The sequence below is a fragment of the Aedes albopictus genome, chromosome 2 (assembly GCF_035046485.1).
Source record: "Aedes albopictus strain Foshan chromosome 2, AalbF5, whole genome shotgun sequence".
In the NCBI taxonomy this organism is placed as follows: domain Eukaryota; kingdom Metazoa; phylum Arthropoda; class Insecta; order Diptera; family Culicidae; genus Aedes; species Aedes albopictus.
This window is the reverse complement of record NC_085137.1, coordinates 48,928,101-48,951,383: the sequence shown is the minus strand read 5'-3', so window position 1 is coordinate 48,951,383 and position 23,283 is coordinate 48,928,101. Positions and strand designations below refer to the sequence as shown.

Genomic DNA, 23,283 nt, shown 5'->3' with positions numbered 1-23,283 from the left:
GCTCGAATTGGAAAAGCAAAAAGTATGCTATGAACTTATTTTTTCAGTATTCTAAATTGCACCATCAGATCGGAAATTTTATAAGGAATCTTTTGGCATATACAAAAGTTTATACTTTCATATAAAAAAATCAAATAATCTTGGGTGCAACGCCCGCACCCGCAACAGCGCATCAACACATGCATGTCCTACGCTGCGTTCGGAAGGATCGAGTTCATTTCTACGACTAGGGTGCGGTTGTGGTTTTTCTTTTCCGTTTGACCGGTGTGACTGACTAAAGAATTCAAAAGACCATTGACAATTGCTATGCAGCACTCATTGGAGGCATATAGAAACTGTAATTTCATCGAATATTGGCAATGCGGCAGATTACAAAATGATGATTATATGAGTATCGACCATTTTGTAATTGTATGCCTGATTATCTTCTTCAGTTTTCGTAATCAATCCGCAATAATTATTCTTGCTTATTTTTCTGCATATCTAGGATACGAATTTCATTGTTATACTTACTATTCTGCCGTTCTACGCCAAATGGTCCCATGTTATATGGGAATCCCATATAACATGGGACAAATATGCGTAGAACGGCAGTATTGTTCTATTTTTTTTTCTCATCAAAAACATAAATTGTTTTTGAAACATTATTCTTTTATTTTTTTCTTGTAGATGCACGAAAGATCTCTCAATATGTTTTACATTATTTATTTCACTGTTTACTATGTTCTAAACACTATAATGGGTCTGCTATTTTGATTTCGATAAAATATTAATTTTGCAGTTTTTTCCGAAATAACAGATATTAATACTTTTCCGGTAAAAGAAACACTCGTTCTTCTAAATTGCGCGTGTAGTGGTAGCTAGTTCATTTTCATAACAGGTTCATCCCATAAATTTTAAAACGGCGGTTGATCACAGATTATTCTCGGGCTCACGGCTTCCTTTCCCCTTAATGTTTGATCTAGCATGGGTACCCTAGGGTGCTGCTATGAATAAACTTGACTTTATGCTGAAATCTCAGTTAAATTGTGATAGCGGAGCGCTCGGCTGTGCGAATCTCGGCAACATAATGAAAATTAGTCGAGCTCAACTGAGTGTGTAGCATGTCCAGTTAGTCTTTCTGTTCTTGAGTTTAGATCCTGAAGTATATATGGGAGTAACGGTAACTTCTTTCATAATACAAAGCTACGATTTGCAGTGTAACATGTCCAATAGACAGTATCAGATCAGGTCCATGAAAGATTGGATGACCTATATTATCACAAAACTATCATGGAGTGACCCTTGAGAGTTAAGAGGTTCATAGATCTTATTTGGTTGTTTAACGTTACTATCTTATACAAAATCAACTTATGCTACAGTGGTTGTTTTGATCAACTAAGCTGCCATGAATCGCATACTTGTCCCATTTGCATAGGAAATCCAGCAAAGATGGGACTGATATGCGATTCACGGCAGTAAAGCTCCATAACAGTAAGGATGGCCCATAATTTCCCAAACATATTTTGAGACGCTTATTGTTTCTCGAACTGCTTTGGTAAACACAGTTTATTATTGTTATTGTTTAACACTACTTAACGTAGTGGCAAAAGCTATTATCACAAGTGTAGACCTAAAACTATGGTCTCCAGAGTTGTTTAGTTGATCTGAAATATCTCAAAAGTATCTTGTTTCATGAAATGCCAAGGGAGTTATATATTATAGCTGGATGTGTAATGCCACAGTTAAGAGCTAAAGAGCTAAACTTCAGAACAGTTTGGACGACTCTAAATGTTCCAAAGGTTTATAATAATATGTAGTGAACTTCAGAATGGTCCAATAACCGTGGTTGATTTTGAAACTTTACTCAGTACAACAGATATGGCTACTGTTACGAGTTACTGTTGAAGTTCTGAACTCTAAAGTAACTTGGCTGACCTGGAATATCTTTATGATGTCTATAAAGACATTAAAGATTTCAAGAGCTTTACGGATCCCAGTAGATTATGCAATGATATTATTCATGGCAAAAACACATAGAACTAATCTTGTAGATTTGAAGGACTACTATTGGACAGTTTGGAACATCTAGAACATCCCTAAATCCTAAATATTGACTGAATCTTATACAGTGTATCAAACAATTGTCCGTACAGCAGTTTTTTGGTCAAAATAATTTTTCATTTAAATGTTTATAACTTTTTTATGCGTCAATCAAAAACGCTGGAATTTTGACCAATTATAACCCATATATTAAAGCTCCATTGGTAAAATTTTGAGCGATATCGAATAAGTTTTCTGAAAGTAATAGAACTTTTAGTAAAACTTATAAGATTTTTGAACACAATTTTAAAACATTATATCTCAATATGTACTTGATGAAACTTTTTCAATTTTTTTTTGTGTTACAGCTCATACCTAAGGCTTTCATACGCAGCTTTGTTTGAGGTTTTATATTCATTACAAAAAATATGAAAAATCTGTATATGTTCAGAGTGTCATTTGGAAATTTATCATTTTTTCATCAATAAAAGTGCCAAGTGTTTTCAACTTTTTTAAACTCTCTTAATGTAATATTTTTATACAGGACCTACTAAACTACATATGAAGAATAGGTCCTATGGATTTTTCGTTCAGTTAAGACACTTTTATTGGTGGAAAACGTTTGGCAGATTGTATGTGCAAAATATGGTTAATTTTTAAACATCGTCAACTACATAAACACATTTTTTATATTTTTTGTAGTGAATAAAAAACCCCAAAAATAGCTGCATATGAAAGCCTTAGATATAAGATGTAACACAAAAAAAAATTGAAAAAAATTCATCGAGTACACATTGAGATATAATGTTTTAAAAATATGTTCAAAAATCTTATAAGTTTTACTAAAAGTTCTATAACTTTCAGAAAACTTATTCGATCTCACTCAAAATTTTACCAATGGAGCTTTAATATATGATTCATGGTTGGTCAAATTTTCAGCGTTTTTGATTGACGCATAAAAAAGTTATAAACATTTGAATGAAAAAATATTTTGACAAAAAATTGCTGTACGGACAATTGTTTGATACACTGTATATTTGCAAACAGAAAAGTTGCATATCATGTGATTCTGGGTTCAATACTTAGATCTAGAGATCTACTATTTCTTTTTTTTTTTTTGAAAGGTTCCTAGCGGCACGCTGACGGACGTAGAAACCTTTCCCATCACTGTGCGCACAAGCGTCTCGCGTTTGCGCGGGCAACGACAGTTCACTAGGCCTTTGGATAGGATAGAGTACGTAATCCTTCAGAAGTAGTTCACCAGCCGTGCACGGAACATGTCGTCCAGTAAGACACTGTTGCGTACTGACTCAGAAGGTTACGGTAGAAGGTGTGAAAGTTTCGGTTTTGTCATATGGTCGATTTTGTATTTGTTTTTTTTTTGTCATGTCAAGGTTTAAAGAATGTTATTGTTCATATTTATGCTGTGCCCTATAATTCAGTAATCTTTGGTGTGGAAACCTTTCATACACTCAGTCGAAAAATGTAAAAATATCTAATTTGTCATAAATAGTCTACGTTAGTCAAAGTCGAAGTAGTCAGTTTTTGTCGATTTCGTCTTGATCACACGTTAGCTTCGAATCTATAAGCAAGCACTGTTAAATACTGCACTTCCCACTATTAGTTTCTTAGATATTTATAGAGTTATTATAGAGAAAATTGAATCACGAAAGCACATCAAATGTTGAGAACTATATATTAGCAAATTGAATACGCGAGATACTACTAATTATTTCATATTTAAATTAAATTTGTATTTGTATAGTGTACTAGCTGTCCCGGCAAACTTTGTCTTGCCAAGTTGTGGTGGTTTGACAATTGTCAAGGTCTTGCAACATGGCACTCTAGATTGGTTTCATTTCGATCATGTTAATTTTCTTCCCCGGTCATAACAAATCAGTACTTTCTAAATTATATTATATTTTCAGTTCATTTTCGTAACTTTTTTACATTTAAACACAGCCACCATGAATATGAATCAAACCATGCAAGAGTCATCCCGATCGGTTCAGCCGTTCTTGAGTTTTGTTGCCTCAAAGGGGCTCCAAACTCATTTATATATATATATAGATATAGATTTGTTAAAATTAACCAAATAGTGGGAGGCCCGGGAAACAGTTCAAAGTCTGCTGACTCAAAAAAGATTCCGAGACTCGTCACAAAACACAAAAATTTGCATTATGATTCACAACGACTCTCGAAACCTTCCCAGACTCAAACGACTGGAACTGTTTTCTGGGTATAGAAACTACTAGGCCCCAGCAGGTCCCTACTGTTTATCTAGCATTTCTGATAAATCAGCCATTACTGCCTATAACCGCATAATTGTAACATTTGCATATTTTGCTGTTATTGACTTAATATCGGGGATCATCATCAAATTACAAGTACTTTCGACTATCTGAATAAAATTTTCAAGTTTGTTCTAGGATTTGTGAAATAAACATCAAGTCGTTTTGTCTCATTGACCATCATTAACCGATGTGACCGCATAACAATCACACTGGGAAAATAGACTGATTTTAATGCGTGTCATCAATCATACTTAAGTCCGATTTATTTTCTGACAATAGGTCCAGCATACAAGAAGTGCTGTAGAAGATCTTATTGCTAAACAATTGATTACGAGTTAATGAAAAATGTTTATAATGTCGGTCCATTCGCATACTATTAAAATTTGCAACTTTGGGTCCCATTTTCTCCAATGCCTACTTCTGTCGAATGTTACTGTTATGCGGTTACGGGCAGCGATACTCCATCTGTAGCAGCCGGTTCGCAATTAACCGTTGGAGGCGCATTAAAGTGTTAAAGGTGATATTTTCATTACAAGAATTACAATTAACAGCCTTCACTTTAATACCGTCGAAACCTGTGATCTTGGCCAGGGAATACTTAGATCTACCATTTCTATTTTAAAATGTATTGCCTGGCATGGTATTAACGAAACGCTTCAAATTCTGTTGTCCACATTTATAATTTCAAATAATTTCATCACAGTTATAAGTAATTGTCCGAAATCCATAAAACAAACTATTCACAGATTTCCTGATCAACTCGGGGCATATCTATTTTCCATATTTGTTAAAAAAAAAGTACCGACATGTCAATTTTAACAAAAGACTCTTTACTGATAGATTTAGCATAAATGGATTCACTAGCTTCGGCGCCCTCAACGAAACCTCAGTCTCCCAAAAAATCACAAACTTCGTTGCTAAAGCTGAACCACTATCATGCAACTTCACTTTGGGGATGATTTTGAATATGGTCTCATACCACACTTGTTCATCTTCTCGGAAAGCCTTAAACCTTTGGCCACATTACTTAATCTATGGCAATTCATCTATATGTATTTACCATACGGTTTCGAAACCTTACCTTGAACCAATAGCAAGCTCCAACTGTTACCAAAAAAAAAAAACTAGACAAAGAGAACTTTTCCAGTCATCTGAATAAGAGTAATTAATGGTAAAGTCCTTAGAAAAATCATTAAGATGATGTGAACTTTCCGGAGATTTTTAAAACGATTGCTGTAGAAAATTTCTCTCGTTTGAATTCCTTCGTTAAATCGTGTGTTCGGGGATTTGCGAAATTCCTACCCCCATCGCACAGCATACCTGTCATCACATATACTTTTACTGGCACCAACCGTTGCCAGCGCGAGAGGAAAAAGAAGAAGAAGAATTATTAGAGAAAACCACTTGTAACCGAGCAACAGAGCAATAAACACGTAAAAACAAGTTCGTCCGTATTTTCACTGCGCAATCCGCCGGTAGAAAGTTTCCGACCGTCCGAATAGTGTTCTCGGGTTACCGGTTCTCCGTTTAAGTTCCGCCTCCACCTCTCGGCTTTGGTTTTCGGACATTTATACATAGTTTTGGTCCTTCGGAACCGAATCATGGATCCAGACGACCTGGAAAGATTACGCGCAAAGCGAGAGGTTATGTTCGCGAAAGTGAAGTGGGAGTTGTCCGTCGCGAAAGCACTCCACACCCGGAATCCGTCGTGCGGTGAAGTGCATGAACGACGGGAAAAGCTCACGGAGCTCGCGGCAAATTTCGAAGCCGTGCAAACAGTGATCGAGGAGAACACAAGCAACCTGATGGATGTTACGTCGGTTTTCAACTACCGCACCCAATTCGAAGAGATTTATTTCAACGTGAAAGACCTGTATACGGAGTACCTGGACGCAAATCAGGACCACGTTTCCTGGCACAGTGCGGGCAGCGAGACGTCCAACGATTTGCGGGATGCGATAAAGGCGCTTTTGGAAACGCAGCAGGCAATGCTCGATCGCCGGCATGCACCGCCGCAGCAGCCAGCAGCGGGTGGTCAGGTGCCGAATCATGAACCCCAAGTCAAACTACCGCAGCTCAATATTCCCGTCTTCCGAGGTGAACGCAAAGCCTGGAACTCGTTCAAGGATTTGTTTGTCAGCACGATCCACAACAGGGAGGATCTGAAGCCTTCCGTTAAAATGCAGTATCTGCTCTCCTACTTGGATGGAGAAGCGAAGCGGATGGTGAACTCGTTCCCCATCACCGATGCCAACTACGACGAGGCGTGGGCAACACTCGTGACGCACTATGATAAAAAGAAATACACAGTGTTTGCCCTCGTGCGGGAGTTTGTCGATCAGCCATCGGTCACTAATGCGGCTGGATTGAAGAAACTGGTGGCTACTTCTGATGACGTCATCCGACAGTTGAAGGCTCTCGGCAACGAGTACGAGACACGGGATCCTTGGCTCATCCATATGCTGCTCGAGAAAGTGGACCGGGAGACCCGCGCGCTGTGGGCGCAGAAGATAATCGACGAGGAAAACCCGATGTTCGCAGATTTCATCGATTTTCTGCAGAAACGCTGTGACGCTCTGGAGACTTGCTCGGCGTTTTCGCGGAAGCAGGGAGAAACTGCGAAGAAGGAGTTCCCGAAGAACAACCCAAGCGAGAAGAAGATTCAAGCATTCCACGCCAGTGCGACACAGGCGTCGTGTGCAAAGTGTGGAAAGGATCATCCAACGTACCACTGCGAACAATTCAAGGCCATGGATGTGTCGGCGCGTAGGGAACTGGCACTCACGTCGAAGTTGTGCTTCAATTGCCTGCGTCCGTCACACACAGCGAAGAAGTGTCAATCGAAGTCGGTGTGCCGCACTCCGCAGTGCAACCAGCGGCACCACACAATGCTATGCCAGCAGGAAATCAAACAACCGGATAGAAAGCAGGAGGTTCAACAACTTCCGGAATCGGGATCGGATGTTCCATCGATCTCTACCAACGTTGCGCAGGCGGTTGCCGAAAAGCAAGGACCGTCCGCATTCGCATTGCTACCTACGGTGGTGGCAAACATTCGAGGAGGTGATGGGAAGCTACACGAGGTGAGGATTTTGATCGACTGTGGTTCCCAAGCATCTCTCATCACGTCAACCTGTGCCAAGCGCCTTGGGTTGAGGCGCAGCAATGCTTCTTTGGAAGTCACCGGTGTCAGCGGCGAGGTCGTCGGCACCACTGCCGGCATCGTCCCGCTGGTGATTTCGTCGCGTTTCAACGAGGAAACCAAGCTCACCACATCCGCTTACGTGCTGGGAAAGCTCACGGCAACCCTGCCGTGCCAGCGTTTCGACGTAGCAAACATGCCGTACTTGGAGCATCTACAACTCGCGGACCCCCACTTCAACCAACCAGGTTCGGTGGATGTCATACTGGGATCGGATGTCTTCCTGTCCGTATTGGAGGCCGGGCAGGTCAAGGATCCAAATGGAGTTCCTGTAGCACAGCGTTCCATCTTTGGGTGGATGGTTGCAGGAAGAATCTCGAAGCAATGGTGTACGCACGCGCATCACTCGGTGGTCAATCTTCACCAGGAATTCGACATCGATCGCACCCTGCGATTGTTCTGGGAAGACCAGGAGTTGCGTCAAGCAAAGCTTTGGACACAGGAAGAACAGAGGGTCGTTGATCACTTCAACTCGACTCTTACCCGTACGGAAGATGGTCGCTTTATTGTCCGACTGCCAATGGACGATTCAAAGCAGCAGCTGGGAGAGTCGCTGACCGCAGCAGTCAGGCGGCTACGGGCCATGGAACGCAGGTTCGAAAACGACTCGAACTTCAAGGAGAGATACGTTGCCTTCATCCAGGACTATCAGGATTTAGGCCACATGGAACCGATTCCGGAGGCAGAGATCCAAGTTGATTGTACGAGGTCCTACTATTTGCCGCACCACGGGGTCGTAAAGGAAGGCAGCAGCACCACCAAGCTTAGGGTGGTGTTTGACGCTTCGTGTGTCACCACTTCTGGAGCGTCACTCAACGATCTGCTACTCGATGCACCGAATATCAACACCGACATCTTCGACATCATGATGGAGTTCAGATTCCACGAAGTAGTGTTCACCGCAGACGCGGTAAAGTTGTACCGACAAATATTGGTGCATCCTGACGATCGAGATTTTCTGCGGGTAGTATGGAGAAGCTCACCGGACAAGCCAATACAGCACTTCCGGCTTCGCACGGTGACATAGGGGATTCTGGGGTAATACGCACCACTTAAGGAAGATGCGTCCAAACGCATATAAAAAGGCAATAATTTATAGGTTTAATGCATGCATTCATTGCATATACTTTCATTCTAAGAGAAACCAAACAAAACTTCAGCCTTAATACAGTTCAGCTCTTGAAAATAACGTTTTTTGTAAAGAGTAACATTAAGACTTCGTATGTTTATGCGGGGCAGTATGCACCCTTGCTCGGGGTAAAATGCACTACAACAATGGGGCAGGATGCACTCAAACAAAGGGGCAAGACGCACCACAACATTGAGGCAAGATGCACCGTCGAGTTTAGAAATCTTTTTACTTCTTAGACAAAATGCATGTTTTATAAGGTTTTAAGACAAACAATAGCTCAATTTTGTTTGCAATTACTTACAGAGCACTCATAGATATTATTACAGCTTGTTTTCTATAGGTGCGTTTTGCCCCAACCAATGGAGTGCATATTGCCCCAATCAATAGCAAAAAATAAAATAGTTTAAAACATATAATATACGTAGATTACTGTTTAAGTTATTTTTCCTACGCTTAGCATTGCCCTCAATAAACTGAATAAACACAACAGCATTAGATGTTTGGTCGGTTTTCACCATCAAATCATTCGACAAACGATCGAGAAAATTACATCAGAATCGTGCTTTTTAATTTTATTCATTTTTCTCACTAATTACGTAACGCAGATATGTAAAATTTTCCAGATGCTCATTTATTAAGACGTTCTATTAGACTGATAAGGTTTCAAAGCTCTCAAACCGATAATCCCTGAAAAACAAAGGGGGTGCGTTTTGCCTCGACAGTGCGTATTACCCCAGATGCCCCTACGGGCTGAAGAACTCTGGATTTCTGGCCATGGCAGCACTCAAGAAGGCAGCGGACGAATATGAAGGAAAGTATCCTGAAGCCGCAGAGCGCATCAAGAAAAGCACCTACGTTGATGACCGCACATCCGGAGCTAAATCAGTCGCGGAAGCTATTCGTCTTGTCAAGGAGATCAACGAGATCGTGAAGAGTGCAGGTTTTACATTACGCAAATGGAGCTCGAATTCAGCGGCGGTTCTAGAATCGCTACCTGAAACCAGCACAACGCCAATACAAATACAGTTTCCGGATGAACGGGATATGGTGAAGGCTCTAGGAATTCATTGGGTTCCGGACAAGGATGTCTTCACGATCAAGGTAAGCCTGCAGACAGATGGGCCCAACACGAAGCACCAACTACTTTCAGACTCTGCCAGACTGTTCGATCCGTTCGGATGGTTTGCGCCGGTTATTGTTCGTGCCAAAATCCTTTTTCAACATTGTTGGCTGTACGACCTGAATTGGCACGATCCGCTTCCCCCCGTCGTCGAAGAAAAATGGGTCGAAATGAAGGAGAGCCTGTGCCAGCTGGAGAGGATCAACATTCCACGATGGGCACCCAACTACGAGGATCAAATCCAACTCCACGGTTTTTCTGATGCCTCCGAGGAAGCGTATGCGGCAGTTGTGTACCTCAGATCGGTGGATCGAAATGGGAAGGTCTACGTTACGTTGCTGGCAGCGAAGACAAAGGTGGCACCCGTGCGGCAGGTGTCTCTTCCACGCCTCGAACTCAACGCTGCTGAACTACTAGCGAAGCTGATGAAGCAAGTTGCTGAATCTCTCAAGCGCTTCCAGGTAGAACAGTATGCTTGGACGGACTCGACTATAGTGCTTCAGTGGCTCTCAGGACATCCTCGAAAATGGAACACTTACGTGGCCAACAGAACTTCATCGATACTGGAGGTCTTGCCGCGTAAGCATTGGGCTCACGTTGCATCGAACGATAATCCTGCAGACTGCGCGTCTCGTGGGATATCTCCGGCAGAGCTCATCGATCATCATCTGTGGTGGTCAGGACCAACGTGGCTGGCGGAAGATTCTGCCACCTGGAATCGAACCAACCCGTCTGACGATTTGGATGAAACAACATTGGAGGTACGTAAACGATTCCAAACACTCAATGTCGCTATCATCAACTCAGGATCCACGTACGAAATCGAGAAGCACATACTGGCTAATCGATCCAGCATCGGCGCGGCATGCCGACAGCTGGCATGTGTCCAACGATTCATCTTCAACCTGAAGTCAAAGGCGTCGACTCAGTACGAGAGGCGCTCGGGTGCGATCCTTCCATCCGAGTTACACGCAGCCAGGATGCAGCTCATCAGACTGGCTCAGCACGAAGGCTATGAAGAAGAAGCAAAATCGTTGGCGAAGGGAAACGAAGTCCATCCGAAATCGAAGATCAGCAGCTTGTACCCTTTCTTGGATGGAACCGGGACGATTCGTGTCGGGGGACGTTTGCAGCAGTCGTCGTTTCCTTTTGAAGTGAAGCACCCGGCGATACTCCCGAAGAACCACCGCGTGTCCAGATTACTGGTTGAGGAGCTGCACTTGCAGAACTGTCATGCAGGTCCCACACTCCTGACGGCAGCGATCAATCAGAGGTACTGGATTCCAGGCTGCCAACATCTCATCAAACAAGTCATTCAGAATTGCGTCAAATGTTGCCGACAGAAAGCCAAAACAGCAGAGCAGCTAATGGGCAGTCTTCCAGCGGCGCGCGTGACCGCATGTCGACCCTTCAGCCATGTCGGAGTTGACTATGCCGGTCCCATTCTAGTGCGATGCAGCAATACCCGCGGAGAACGTTGCTCGAAGGGATACATCGTCGTATTTGTCTGCCTCTCGAGCAAGGCGGTTCACCTCGAGGTTGCAGGTGACCTCTCGACTGATACGTTTTTGGGAGCTTTCAAGCGAATGATTTCTCGGCGAGGTTACTGCAACGAGATCTGGTCGGATAATGGGACGAACCTGGTTGGTGCCGACCGGCAACTGACGGAGATCTACGAAGCAACGCAGACTCACAGCAAGAAAACTGAACCGTACTTCAGCAACCTTGGCATCCGCTGGAGGTTCATTCCGCCATCCAGTCCGCATCAGGGTGGCATCTGGGAAGCGGCCGTTAAGAGCGCAAAGGAGCTTTTGAGACCGGTCGTTGGTAACGAAAAGCTCACGTTCGAGAAGTTGTCGACTGTACTCTGCCAAATTGAAGCGTGTCTCAATTCGAGGCCACTGTATCCTATCTCCACATCGCCAGACAGCTTCGAGGCCCTCACGCCGGGGCATTTCTTGGTGGGTCAGCCGCTGAACCTGCTACCTGAACCCGACATTGGACATCTGAAAGTAAACCAACTGGATAATTGGGAGAAGGTACAACGAATCACAGCTGAGTTTTGGAACCGTTGGCGCAATGAGTATATTGCTACACTGCAGCCACGTGGTAAGTGGAGAAATCGTCGAGACAACATCAAGCCGGACCAGCTTGTTCTGGTGAAAAGTGACAACACTCCACCGTCCGCCTGGGAACTGACCCGGGTTGTAGCTGTTCATCCAGACAAGCATGGTTTGGTGCGCACTGTCACGCTCCGCCGAGGAAGATCCGAATACCAGCGTCCAGTGCAGAAGCTATGTCCACTTCCTGATTGAGGCCTTGCCTCAAGGCGGGGAGGATGTTCGGGGATTTGCGAAATTCCTACCCCCATCGCACAGCATACCTGTCATCACATATACTTTTACTGGCACCAACCGTTGCCAGCGCGAGAGGAAAAAGAAGAAGAAGAATTATTAGAGAAAACCACTTGTAACCGAGCAACAGAGCAATAAACACGTAAAAACAAGTTCGTCCGTATTTTCACTGCGCAATCCGCCGGTAGAAAGTTTCCGACCGTCCGAATAGTGTTCTCGGGTTACCGGTTCTCCGTTTAAGTTCCGCCTCCACCTCTCGGCTTTGGTTTTCGGACATTTATACATCGTGATTTGTCAAAATTGCAGCCAAATCTGTTCATAGATAATGTCTAAGAGTATTTCATTACATGCTGTTCGTTATTTATTCTTAAACTATGTTGTGAATGGTTTTACGATCGAAGGTTCCCAAGAAATGACGTATAATCAACTCTCCTCGAAAGTAAGGGCTCTAGAAAAAATGTATGTTACCAACTTACCCTCATCTCCGCATTGTTATCCATCACAAACTTCCTCAGCTTGGTCATGAAAATTCGCCGGCTCGAGGGCGTACCGCTCTCTTCCTCGTCACCGTCTCGGTTGTTGAGCAAAATGTGTATCAAGTTTTTCTGCAACGTATACAGTACGCCGGTGTGCGCCTTGAGCTTCTCGCATGCCGCCAGGTAGACCTGTTTCGATCCGCCCAACCCCTCCGTCCAGATGGCATCGTCCGGCAGCAGTTGTTCCAAGGTGGATTCGTCGGGTGGTTTCGTGTACAGGAACAACGGGAGGCAGTTTTTCTTGAAGAACTTATACTCTAGGAGATACTTTCTCGTTTGCGGATGCTGGCAGATGCAGGTTAAAATAACGATTATCTTCCGTTGTTTTTCGTACTCTAAATCGACGGGTGTTTCCTTGTACGTGTTGGCTAAGAAGTTGAGCAATTTCTTCAGGAAAAGTTTTATCTCTTCCGGCTCCAGGTAGGTCCACAGGAGTGTGAGAAACGTTCCCAATGTGCTTTCCGGAGATCCTGGCTGAATGGGAGATTCGTTGTTGGTGTTACTTCGCAGAACGCACATCCCTTTCATGTATTTGAACACTTTGTCCTCGACTACGTAGGAATTTGCCAGCAAGGGCGCAATTTTCTCGATCAACATTGATGCGATTAGCATGTAAATCGACTCAAACGACGGGAAAGCGGTGCCCGATGTGGGTGAATCCCGATCGTTTCGAGTGTGGCGTGAAATGGCTCCTGAGAGATTCACGATATACTTGAGAAGACATTCCGCTTGGAACAGAAGGACGTTGGGGGCATCTTGCAGGCAGCGGTACCCTTCGACAGGATGTTTCAGTGGAGAGCCACCAAAGTTGGCAGTGAGACTATCGTTGAAAGCCAGTGATACGGCCGGATACAAGGCCAAGCCCGGCCCTCTTTCAATATCCTTGAATGCTTCTCCCAGCGCAGCACCATTCCGGTAGTATTCGATTCGTCCTTCATCCATGTCTACGCAAACACCGAACACATCACCGGATCTCCAAAATGGGCCGTACTTTTGCGTGTAGACGTGCCATATTCGTTGTTTGCTTCCGTCCAGGCCATAACTGTATCGGGTGTCGCCTACACCCGTGTCCTGGGTAAACTTACAATGCGCTGAGCACCACCCAATTTGCATCACACCTTTCGACCGAAGCTGAACCTAAAATCAATAAAACCAGACATAATTTTAATTAACTGCCACGCTAGGGTGGGACTTATACTTTGGAAATTCTACCCGGGTTAAGATTTTTCAAGTTGAAAATGATCTTTGCGTCAAAATATGCGAGCATTTTTACGATTTATCTACACCTTCTCCATCTTGTAGGATTTGTTATTAACAGCTAAAATACTTGTGAATATTGCTATTAATAAAAATGGCTATGCGCAGTCTTGAATTAGCAAACGATGTAATTATAGTTGAAACGATACAGTCGAGCCTCCACTGGGATTTGTATATTGCATAAGATTTAACAACAACCCACCCTACCCCTATAAACTCTTATGTAATCAATGGAAGGTACCTAGAGATCCCTAAGGATGTAACTGAAAAAATTATGTAAAATGTATTTTTTTCTGTTTGGTTTAAGAAAATTAGAAGATTTTTAAAAACTCTTCAACCAATCATTTGATTCATTGTGCAACTATTATTGTGCTTTGCATGAATATTATTGCGGATCATACACGATGTAGCAACCATAATGTGCAGTCAATAGAAATACACTAGAACTCCAATGGCGCTGTAGTCACTTTTCTCATTTAATTATTTTTATAACTTGAATTGCAATAACTTACTATTTTTAAGTGGCCATCTTGTAGAGGACCTTTTGTTTTGGTAAACAAATTTGACTTGACACTTCTAGTACCGCTGCTGACGCTGTAAGGGCGTGGCGAACTAGATGTTAGTCACATGAACAGTCGCGACATTGGACTTCTGTGGCTAGTTATTCTACTGTGCAGTCAGTCTAAGCTAAGCAAAGCTGAGCAAGCATATTTTAACCAAAAGATCATTGTCCACTGGAGCAATCACTTACCAAATAGATTTTGTAAAATAAGCCCCACCCTACAACCACGCCCCTGCGAAGGCAATCTATCGAATTCTATGCTTTAATACCTACCTCGTACATCCACCGTCCGGAGTAAACGCAGCAATTGGCCTTGACCGTAGAGAAGGCATTCTGTGATTGCAGGGTCAGCTTGTCCTTGGACACCAAAATCGAACCGTCCTCTGTAGCATCGAAAACGGTCCGCCTGGGACCGAGTCTCCCTGCAATAGCCGTTTCCGAATCCTCATCGTCCTCTGGGAACGGATGACTTTGAAGTTTTTCCTCCAACCATTGCCCGATTGCCACTAAATAGCTTTCCCAAAACGTAAAAAAAAACATTGGTATTATACATAAAACAAGAAATAACACCCAAGGTCATTGAACGCCACTGCTGCATTTGCAGTAATACTTACCCAGACAACAAAGAGCTGGAATCGTCCTTGTCCCGAGTATCCACTTTGATCGGACACTCCCCACCGAAAACGCTGGACAACACACTCGAAAAGTCCATCGTTGCGTCGACGAAACTGACCAACAAGGCACCAGTCACATTTTTCTTCAATTAAATTTTGACAATTTATTTAGCGTAAGCACTTCAAACCGAGAGTTTGCACCAAACGCGAAGAGGTCACATATGTTAATGAATGAAAAACCCTAATTAATCCACCTAGCGGTGATGGTGCCTTTCTCGTGCTTTAAAATATCATTTCAACAAAACTCGAGCGACATGTTGATGACATTGACATAAATACAAAATGAAAACTGCTTGCTAAATTTACTCAATATGGATACATTTTATATTAGCATAACATCCAATATTCATAAAATATAAGACAACGATCCAAAACTCAAACCAAACAAGTGCCGTAAAGCCGCAAAATTTTGAAATGTCATTTTAGATTTTCCAGTCATCATGCTATGACTCCGGATTCTACCCCAACTAAACTAACATTGAGACACCATCTTGGATGTTCTGGTATTTATTTTTGGACTCTGCACCTAAAATTACATAAAATAGTCGCCGTATTGAATGTTGGCATGTCGTTTATGATTTTCTGGTTACCAGTTTTGGACGAAGACCGGCATTCTTCCCCATTCAAACTATAGTCATATTGCAGACCTTGTGAAACAGCGCACAGCTTGGGTTTTCTGATTACAAATTTTGAATTCTGGACATATTATCATACAAAATATGCCTATAATGCAAAATTAAAAATCCTATAAAATAGGCACTAACTTGAATACTGGGCCATTATCTTGGATTTTGGACCGCTATCTTGGATACTCTGGTGGACTCCGAACATATTTCCCATACCAAATACACTTATTTTACATAGTTTTAGAGCTCAAAATTTCTTAAAACAGCCACTATCTTCTGTTGACGCGATCAAATTTTTATTTTACCATTCAACGTTGACCCATCCTGCTATAAATTTACACCTAAGGAATCTGAAATGGTACGATTTGATGAGATCGCTTTAGTTTTGTCTAAATTTTGTTCTCATATATGAGAACTTAGACCTATTCGTCACTGTTGTTCATACCTAATGTTTAGGTCATTAAACAAAGCCACGATTTAATTTTTCACATGAACGTTGGTTCTGCTGCACAACAGCTAGTCTCTAATGTGATCTGAGGCTATTTTCTTGCTAACCATTCATTAGATTATCAAAAAATCTGCGATCTGATGTGTCGTATGTATGGGTTTGGTTCATTTTTATATTTGGTAATTTCCGGTGGGATAGCCGGATCTGATTCCATGAGTCATGGACCATGACACTACCGGTTGTCCAAATTATGTTCTGAGAATATTTTATTGCTATTTATTCACCTTTACCCAGGTAAAGGCTTTACCTAATCACCGCGATTTGATATATCGCATGAATGGGTTTGCTTCACTTTTACTTCTAACCACTTTCGATGCCACAGCTGAACCCGCAACACTACCGGGAATCTAATGTGGTCTGACCCTATTTTTCCATCAGGTTGTCGATAAGTCGTGATCAGTCTTGTTAGAGATCACAGTCATTTGAACTTTTTCGTCGATATTCGGCTTCCTTTGTCTCTGACATTCGCAACACAAGCAATCAAACTACTGTTCGAAACAAAAATGTCAAACGAATGCACTTCACCACGATAGCGACTTCGGCAGACGGTTCGGCTTTTGTTATTCCTGTCTATGTTGCCCATCTGTGCGCCGTATTCAATGTAACATGCAATAATAAACTAATATTAACATTCATAATCGGAATTGGCTGAAAATCTATGCGTAAAGCTAGAATTAGACACATGTCACCGTGTCAGATGACATTGATTTGACCCTTTCTTATGTTTATTGATCTTCGTTCTATTGCTCGTGTTGTGTGTAGGTAAGAGGTAACGATAGCGCACGAATGTAACAAAGCCGACTGACACCCGACTACGGCAACGAAATGAAAGTAGTAAAAAGTGTCGAATGTTTACAAGACTGGTCGTGATTTGATGTACCGCATCCATGGGTTTGGTTAAATTTTACATTTTACTACCCGGATCTGATTCCGGGTAACTGATTCCGGCTGAACCAAACATGGTCTAACATTATTGTCTTGTTAACTGCTCATCGGTTAACCAAAAACGCTGCAAATTGAAGGTGTCACATGCAGGGTTTTACAATTTCGACGGGACTCTCGGAACCAATTCCGGAACACTACCAGTTGTCTTTAGTGGGACGTAAGGCTATTTTCTAGCTAACTGTTCATCAGGTTATCGCAAAAGCCACGATTTGATGTGTCACATGCCTGGATTTGGTTTACTTTTACATTTGGCCTTTTCCGACCACTCAAAACCGATTCCGAAACACTTGCTGGCCGTTCATTTGGTAATCTAAAAAGCCGCTATTTGATGTGACGCATGTACGGGTTTGTTTCTCTTTCAGATTTAACCACTTCGGCGGGAACCCGTGAACGGGTTCCGGAACACTACTGGTTCACATATGGTCTGAGATGGTTTTCCTACTCATTGTCCATCAGGTCATCGAAAATGCCGTGGTTTGATGCGTCGCATGTATGGGTTTGGTTCAATTGTATATTTGGCTACTTCCAGCGGGACGCCTAGAACCGGTTTCGGAACACTACCGGTTCAGATATGATCTGAGACTATTTTCCTGCTTACCGCTCATCAGGTTATTGAAAATGCCGTGGTTTGATGTGTCGCATGCATGGGTTTGGTTCACTTGTATATTTGGCCACTTCCAGCGGGACACCTAGAACCGGTTCCGGAACACTACCGGTTCAGATATGGTCTGAGATTACTTTCCTGCTCAATGTCCATCAGGTCATCGAAAATGCCGTGGGTTGATGTGTCGCATGCATGGGTTTGGTTCAATTGTATTTTTGACCACTTCCAGTGGAACGCCTAGAATCGGTTCCGGAACACTACCGGTTCAGATATGGTCTGAGATGATTTTCCTGCTCATTGTCCATCAGGTCATCGAAAATGCCGTGGTTTGATGTGTCGCTTGCATGGGTTTGGTACAATTGTATATTTGGCCATTTCCAGCGGGACGCTCAGAACCGGTTCGGGAACACTACCGGTTCAGATATGGTCTGAGACTATTTTCCTGCTTACCGCTCATCAGGTTATCGAAAATGCCGTGGTTTGATGTGTCGCATGCATGGGTTTGGTTCACTTTGATATTTGCCACTTCCGGCGGGACACCCGGAACCGGTTCCGGAACACTACCGGTTCAGATATGGTCTTGGACTATTTTTCTGCTTACCGCTCATCAGGTTATCGAAAATGCCGTGGTTTGATGTGTCGCATGCATAAGTTTGATGCATTTTCATATCTAGTCCCTTCCTGGGGTACCGTTCCGGAACACCTAAATGGCCATATCTCCGGAACGGCTGAACCGATCCGAACCATTTTCAATAGGAAACAATGGGACCAGATTCCGCGTCGAATGAACCGTCGGTCATTGAAATCGGATGAGGTTTACTGCCAAAAAGTGATGTGAGTTTTTTTGTACACACACATACAGACACACACACACACGCACACACATACACACACACAGACATCACCTCAATTCGTCGAGCTGAGTCGATTGGTATATGTGATTTGACCCTCCGGGCCTTCTATCAAAAAGTCATTTTTGGAGTGAACATATAGCCTTTCCAGTACACTTAGTGTACGAGAAAGGCAAAAATGTTGATGAGCAAACACCACCCAAAAGTCTTTTGCAGCAGCGATGCATGGGATGGGCAGTGACAGTGGGTGGTGGGTGGGCAGAGTTATGTTGAGAAAAGAAAAAAGTAAACATGCGTGCTGTGCGAATGTGGTTAATCTCACGACTCATGAATTTGTTTACGAATTGAGCAAAACAAAAGTGAGAAAACCGGCGTCGCATAAACAGTTACAAAGCAGGCGTTATGTTGCAGAAAAGCCGGGTGGGGTGGCAACATAACGGTACGCTTGACTTGGCTTTGGCACGGCGTAAAGAGAATCAAGAAACGGTAAAATCGGTCGAAACAAAATGTAGATTTTCTGTAGATTCTGACGTTCAATTTATACGTTGTAAGTTTGCTATGATTCCTTTGCAGATTTAAATCAAACGCTATATAGAATGATTTTCCCACTGTACAGTGATTTTTAAATCTAATTCTAGAGTGTCAAGCATATTTAACGAATCTGAAGATGTAGAAATAGGGTTTTCATGGGTACAGCGGCCGTTCGTTGCAACATGTTTACGTTGCAACGAGCGAATGCCATTCGATAATTGCAACGCACTTTGACACTAAAGTGCATCGAATCGAAATGCACTCACAGCACGACTGACAGCACACATTTGACACTTGATTGCTTTTTAATTGCAAAATCTTGTAAAATTTTGCAATGAGCGGACTTGCAACTAAAAAGCGTTGCAACGAGCGGGTATGCAACGAGCGAACGGCCGCTGTATACAGATTTTTTATAATCTGAATCTCTACTACGACAATAATCTAAATCCAAGACTAAAGTTTAGTTGTTTTTTTTTGTTTTGTACGTTGTGGCTTTATTCATTCTTACATGTAGTTTTCCTAAAATCAGATTCCTTGACCTAAGATAAAGTATTGTACTAATAGATTACCGTTACGAATAAACATACATACATACATACTATTGAAGCAAAACATTCACTGTGTTGTATTCTCCATTTCTTGCCTCTTCAACAACATAATACCCATACCACTTCATTGCAGAAACGAAAAATTTATCATCTCAAAATACAAAATCTAGCTCAATCTGGTATGGCAAGGAAGGCAAAATGAGTCACCTGAAAAAAGGATCCCTATAACTTTCTGAGTACAAATTTAATTACTCTGTTTTCTACCACCCCAAGTAACCACACGCAGAAAAATGGCGCTTGTTTGAAACAATAAATCGCATGGTTGATTTTCAAACTGAGAATTTACTTATTCCAAAGTTATATTTAATTGTTTTCATTTAGGGTTTATCGATAAAAACAACCGATTACCATCATTTCATATAATGTCAAAAATTTCATTTGTTTCAACAAAATAAAAACCATAAACATGGTCCGAAAGCACTCACGCATCTATAAAATGCTTACCCCAACATCGCCACAACGAAGAAGGTCGCGCCAACTTCCAAGTGCAGCTTTGTCCGTGATGGATAACGCGCAGGTACTCACGGCAGTATCCACAAAAAGTTGATCGGTTTCGCCTTTTTTTGTCTTTTTTCTAGTCGATCTCCTCTTGGTTCTCCTCCCCATCCGCTTACCGACGCTCTAAAAATAGATTTCCGAACTGCCGCAGCTGCCGCCGTCACCAACACAATCACATTCCGGGTTTGTTAGTGGCAAAAGTGCAGTCGTTTGAATCAATCCATTATTTCATGTTGAAAATACCATATCTCTGTTTGTTTTAACAAACTGTCAAAAATTTCGACAAATGAAAATATTTTTATTATCAAACAATAGAACAGTTCAGTTTAAACTAGAAATCAGTTTGTCGCTATAGTCAACTGAAAAATCGGTTGATTTGAACTAGAATTTAATTGTGTTCACAATTTATTTTTCTGCGTGAATAAGGGCCCCACTAAAATCAAATTATTGCCATATATTGCAGCACGTTGACAGCCATTGCTAAAGCAACATAAATGCATGTGCTGTACCTTTGCATTTACACATGCTAAATACGTGCAACACGAAAAATTAAAACAAAAATCTATTTTAAGCACCGCTTTATTATCGATGGTACTAACGACTAAGGGAACGTTCAAAAATTACGTCCAACATTTGGGGGAGGGGGGGGGGTCTAGAAAAGTGTGACAGTACGTGTATTGGGTATAGGAAAAGTGCGTGACAGAGGGGGGAGGGGGGGTCTAGAAATCCCAAAAAACGATGGACGTAATATTTGAATCTTCCCTAACACACATGCACGTTTTAACCATTATTTTTTGTCGCCGGGTCGGGAATCGAACCAGAATTGTTGAAGACCGCTAGATGAGTTCCATACGCGCTGGCACCTTGGACCGTTTCTGCTGCAGTGATAACAAAAGATATTTTATTAATTAAAAGGAAACTGTTCTGCTGTCTCAATCATTGCAGTAGAGGGCAAAACGACTATGTCATATGTAATAGAATCCCTGTAATCACATTCTGATAATCACTGATAAATACATAATGCATTTCAGAATAAATTTAATCAATATAAGAAAATTAAAACACCCTTCCCACACTGCTCACATGGTAATTGTGGTTTCCATCATAGCAGGCAACAGAAAGAGAAAAGGTAATCTTTAAAAAGGTTTTTCTGAAAAAAAAAAAGTCGTCGATCGGTGGTTCAAACGGGGATTAAGTTGGTCGGGAGTGGAACCAGAAGTGTTGATGACGGCTAGAGTAAAGTTGTTCACTCTTATTGATTGCATTTGTTTACCATTTGAGTCAAGCTTTTAAAATTGTATTGTTAGAGCAACCTTTGCTAGTTTGTACATTGCATTTATTCAGTTTTTGCAGTAATGAATTATTGAATTATCGTATATCAGCTTTTAGAACACCCTAATGTAAAAAAAATAATGCATCATTACATTGATAATGCCAATCTAAAGGATTATTGCATAACAAGTGTGGAATTACTGCATTTCGCATTGCAAAGGTTGATATTCAGTCTTATTCGTGCAATGATATAATGCTTGTGGTTACTTGGGACGTCTAAATCGTTTTGGCTAACAAACATGTTTCTGTCGCTGTAGGGTACCTATCTCGATCGGTTCCAGGTCATTTGGCCGAACGCCATTTGGCCGAATGCCGTTTGGTCGAACGCCATTTGGCCGAAAGGGTCATTTGGCCGAACGCCGTTTGGCCGAATGCCGTTTGGCCGAAAAAGGATGATGAACTTAAGTGATCTTGTCACTGTTGCCTATATCAGTATAGCTCGAAAGAACAGCCTTTGATTCAAAGAAGGAAAAATCACTGACAAAAATATTCCCAGTTTCAACGCCAACTAATCCCTTGATGGTAAAACTTGAAAGAATAGCCTATAATTAAAAAAAGGAAATATTTCTGATGATCATATTGGAAGCTAGAATGTTATCCAGAGTTTGCCCACGCCTCCAAATCCTTTTGATAATAATTCGGCCAAACGGCATTCGGCCAAACGACCCTTTCGGCCAAATGGCATTCGGCCAAATGGCGTTCGGCCAAACGACATTCGGCCAAACGGCATTCGGCCAAATGGCCGGACACCATCTCGATCTATTAATGCATATCAACCAACAAACCATTACATATTAGAAAGACGGTTATGGTCCTTGTCGTGAACCCAATTTGCTACCAAACCGAAGACAGTCCTGTTTCTCCAAATGTTAATTTTTGCCCGTTTTATTATTCCGCAAGAAAAAAAATGACATTTCTCCCCATTCTGCAGGTCAAAAATTCATAGCAATTTGATTTGATACATTTTTTACCAGATGCGAAGGCCCCAAAATTATATGGTTCACATTTTTAATTCTCGTCATGTTTTTCTTTCCGTGTGCGTTACCATCATTATGTTTCCGAACCTTACACCGCACTTTTTCATAACACCGCTGAATGTTGTGTTGTTATGAGCGTTATGGGTAACGGTGAACGGTGTAATTTTCGAAGATGTCGATAGCACGTGCATTCACATCAAAGCATGCAGCCGATTTTTTCATGACCTTTAAGAAGCACATTGGATATATAGGTTCCATGGTGTAACGGTTAGCACTCAGGACTTTGAATCCTGCGATCCGAGTTCAAATCTCGGTGGAACCTCGTTTTTTGCTATCGGGAATTAATGGTTAGACTTAATCATGAATTTAATAAAATCTTAAACAGCTGAAGTCACAATAAGCAAAATTGTAATCGAATTCATCCGTTTTCTAATTGAAAAAAACTTCAAAGATAAGAAATTAGATAGAAAAGAAAATAACAGTGATTTACACGACATTCGCACATGTGTGATAACCTAATGTATGTACCACATTTCAATTTTAATTTGAAAATTAACACTATTTTTTTAAATGATTAAACCGGATTAAACTATGTATAACTATATTGACTCCCCTAATAAAAATGTATTATACATTTACGATTGGGTGAA

The 23,283-nt window shown here is 41.9% G+C and overlaps 1 protein-coding gene and 1 non-coding gene across 2 annotated transcripts in view; one reads left to right on the top strand and one right to left on the bottom strand.

Annotated features, from left to right (window-relative positions):
- The window catches only part of LOC109421518 (E3 ubiquitin-protein ligase RNF123), a 42,724-nt gene extending 27,379 nt beyond the window's left edge, over positions 1-15,345 (bottom strand). Inside the window, exons 1-3 of the mRNA XM_029871221.2 lie at positions 15,094-15,345; positions 14,753-14,993; positions 12,601-13,797 (exon numbers count right to left, since the gene is read on the bottom strand). Coding sequence (XP_029727081.1) covers positions 12,601-13,797; positions 14,753-14,993; positions 15,094-15,191 — 1,536 coding nt within the window. The 5' untranslated portion in view covers positions 15,192-15,345. The remainder of the gene's footprint in view (positions 1-12,600; positions 13,798-14,752; positions 14,994-15,093) is intronic.
- Positions 15,346-22,883: 7,538 nt separating this feature from the next.
- Positions 22,884-22,955, top strand: Trnaq-uug (transfer RNA glutamine (anticodon UUG)). The gene has a single exon. It is a non-coding gene; the product is annotated as a tRNA-Gln (tRNA).
- Positions 22,956-23,283: the final 328 nt, after the last annotated feature.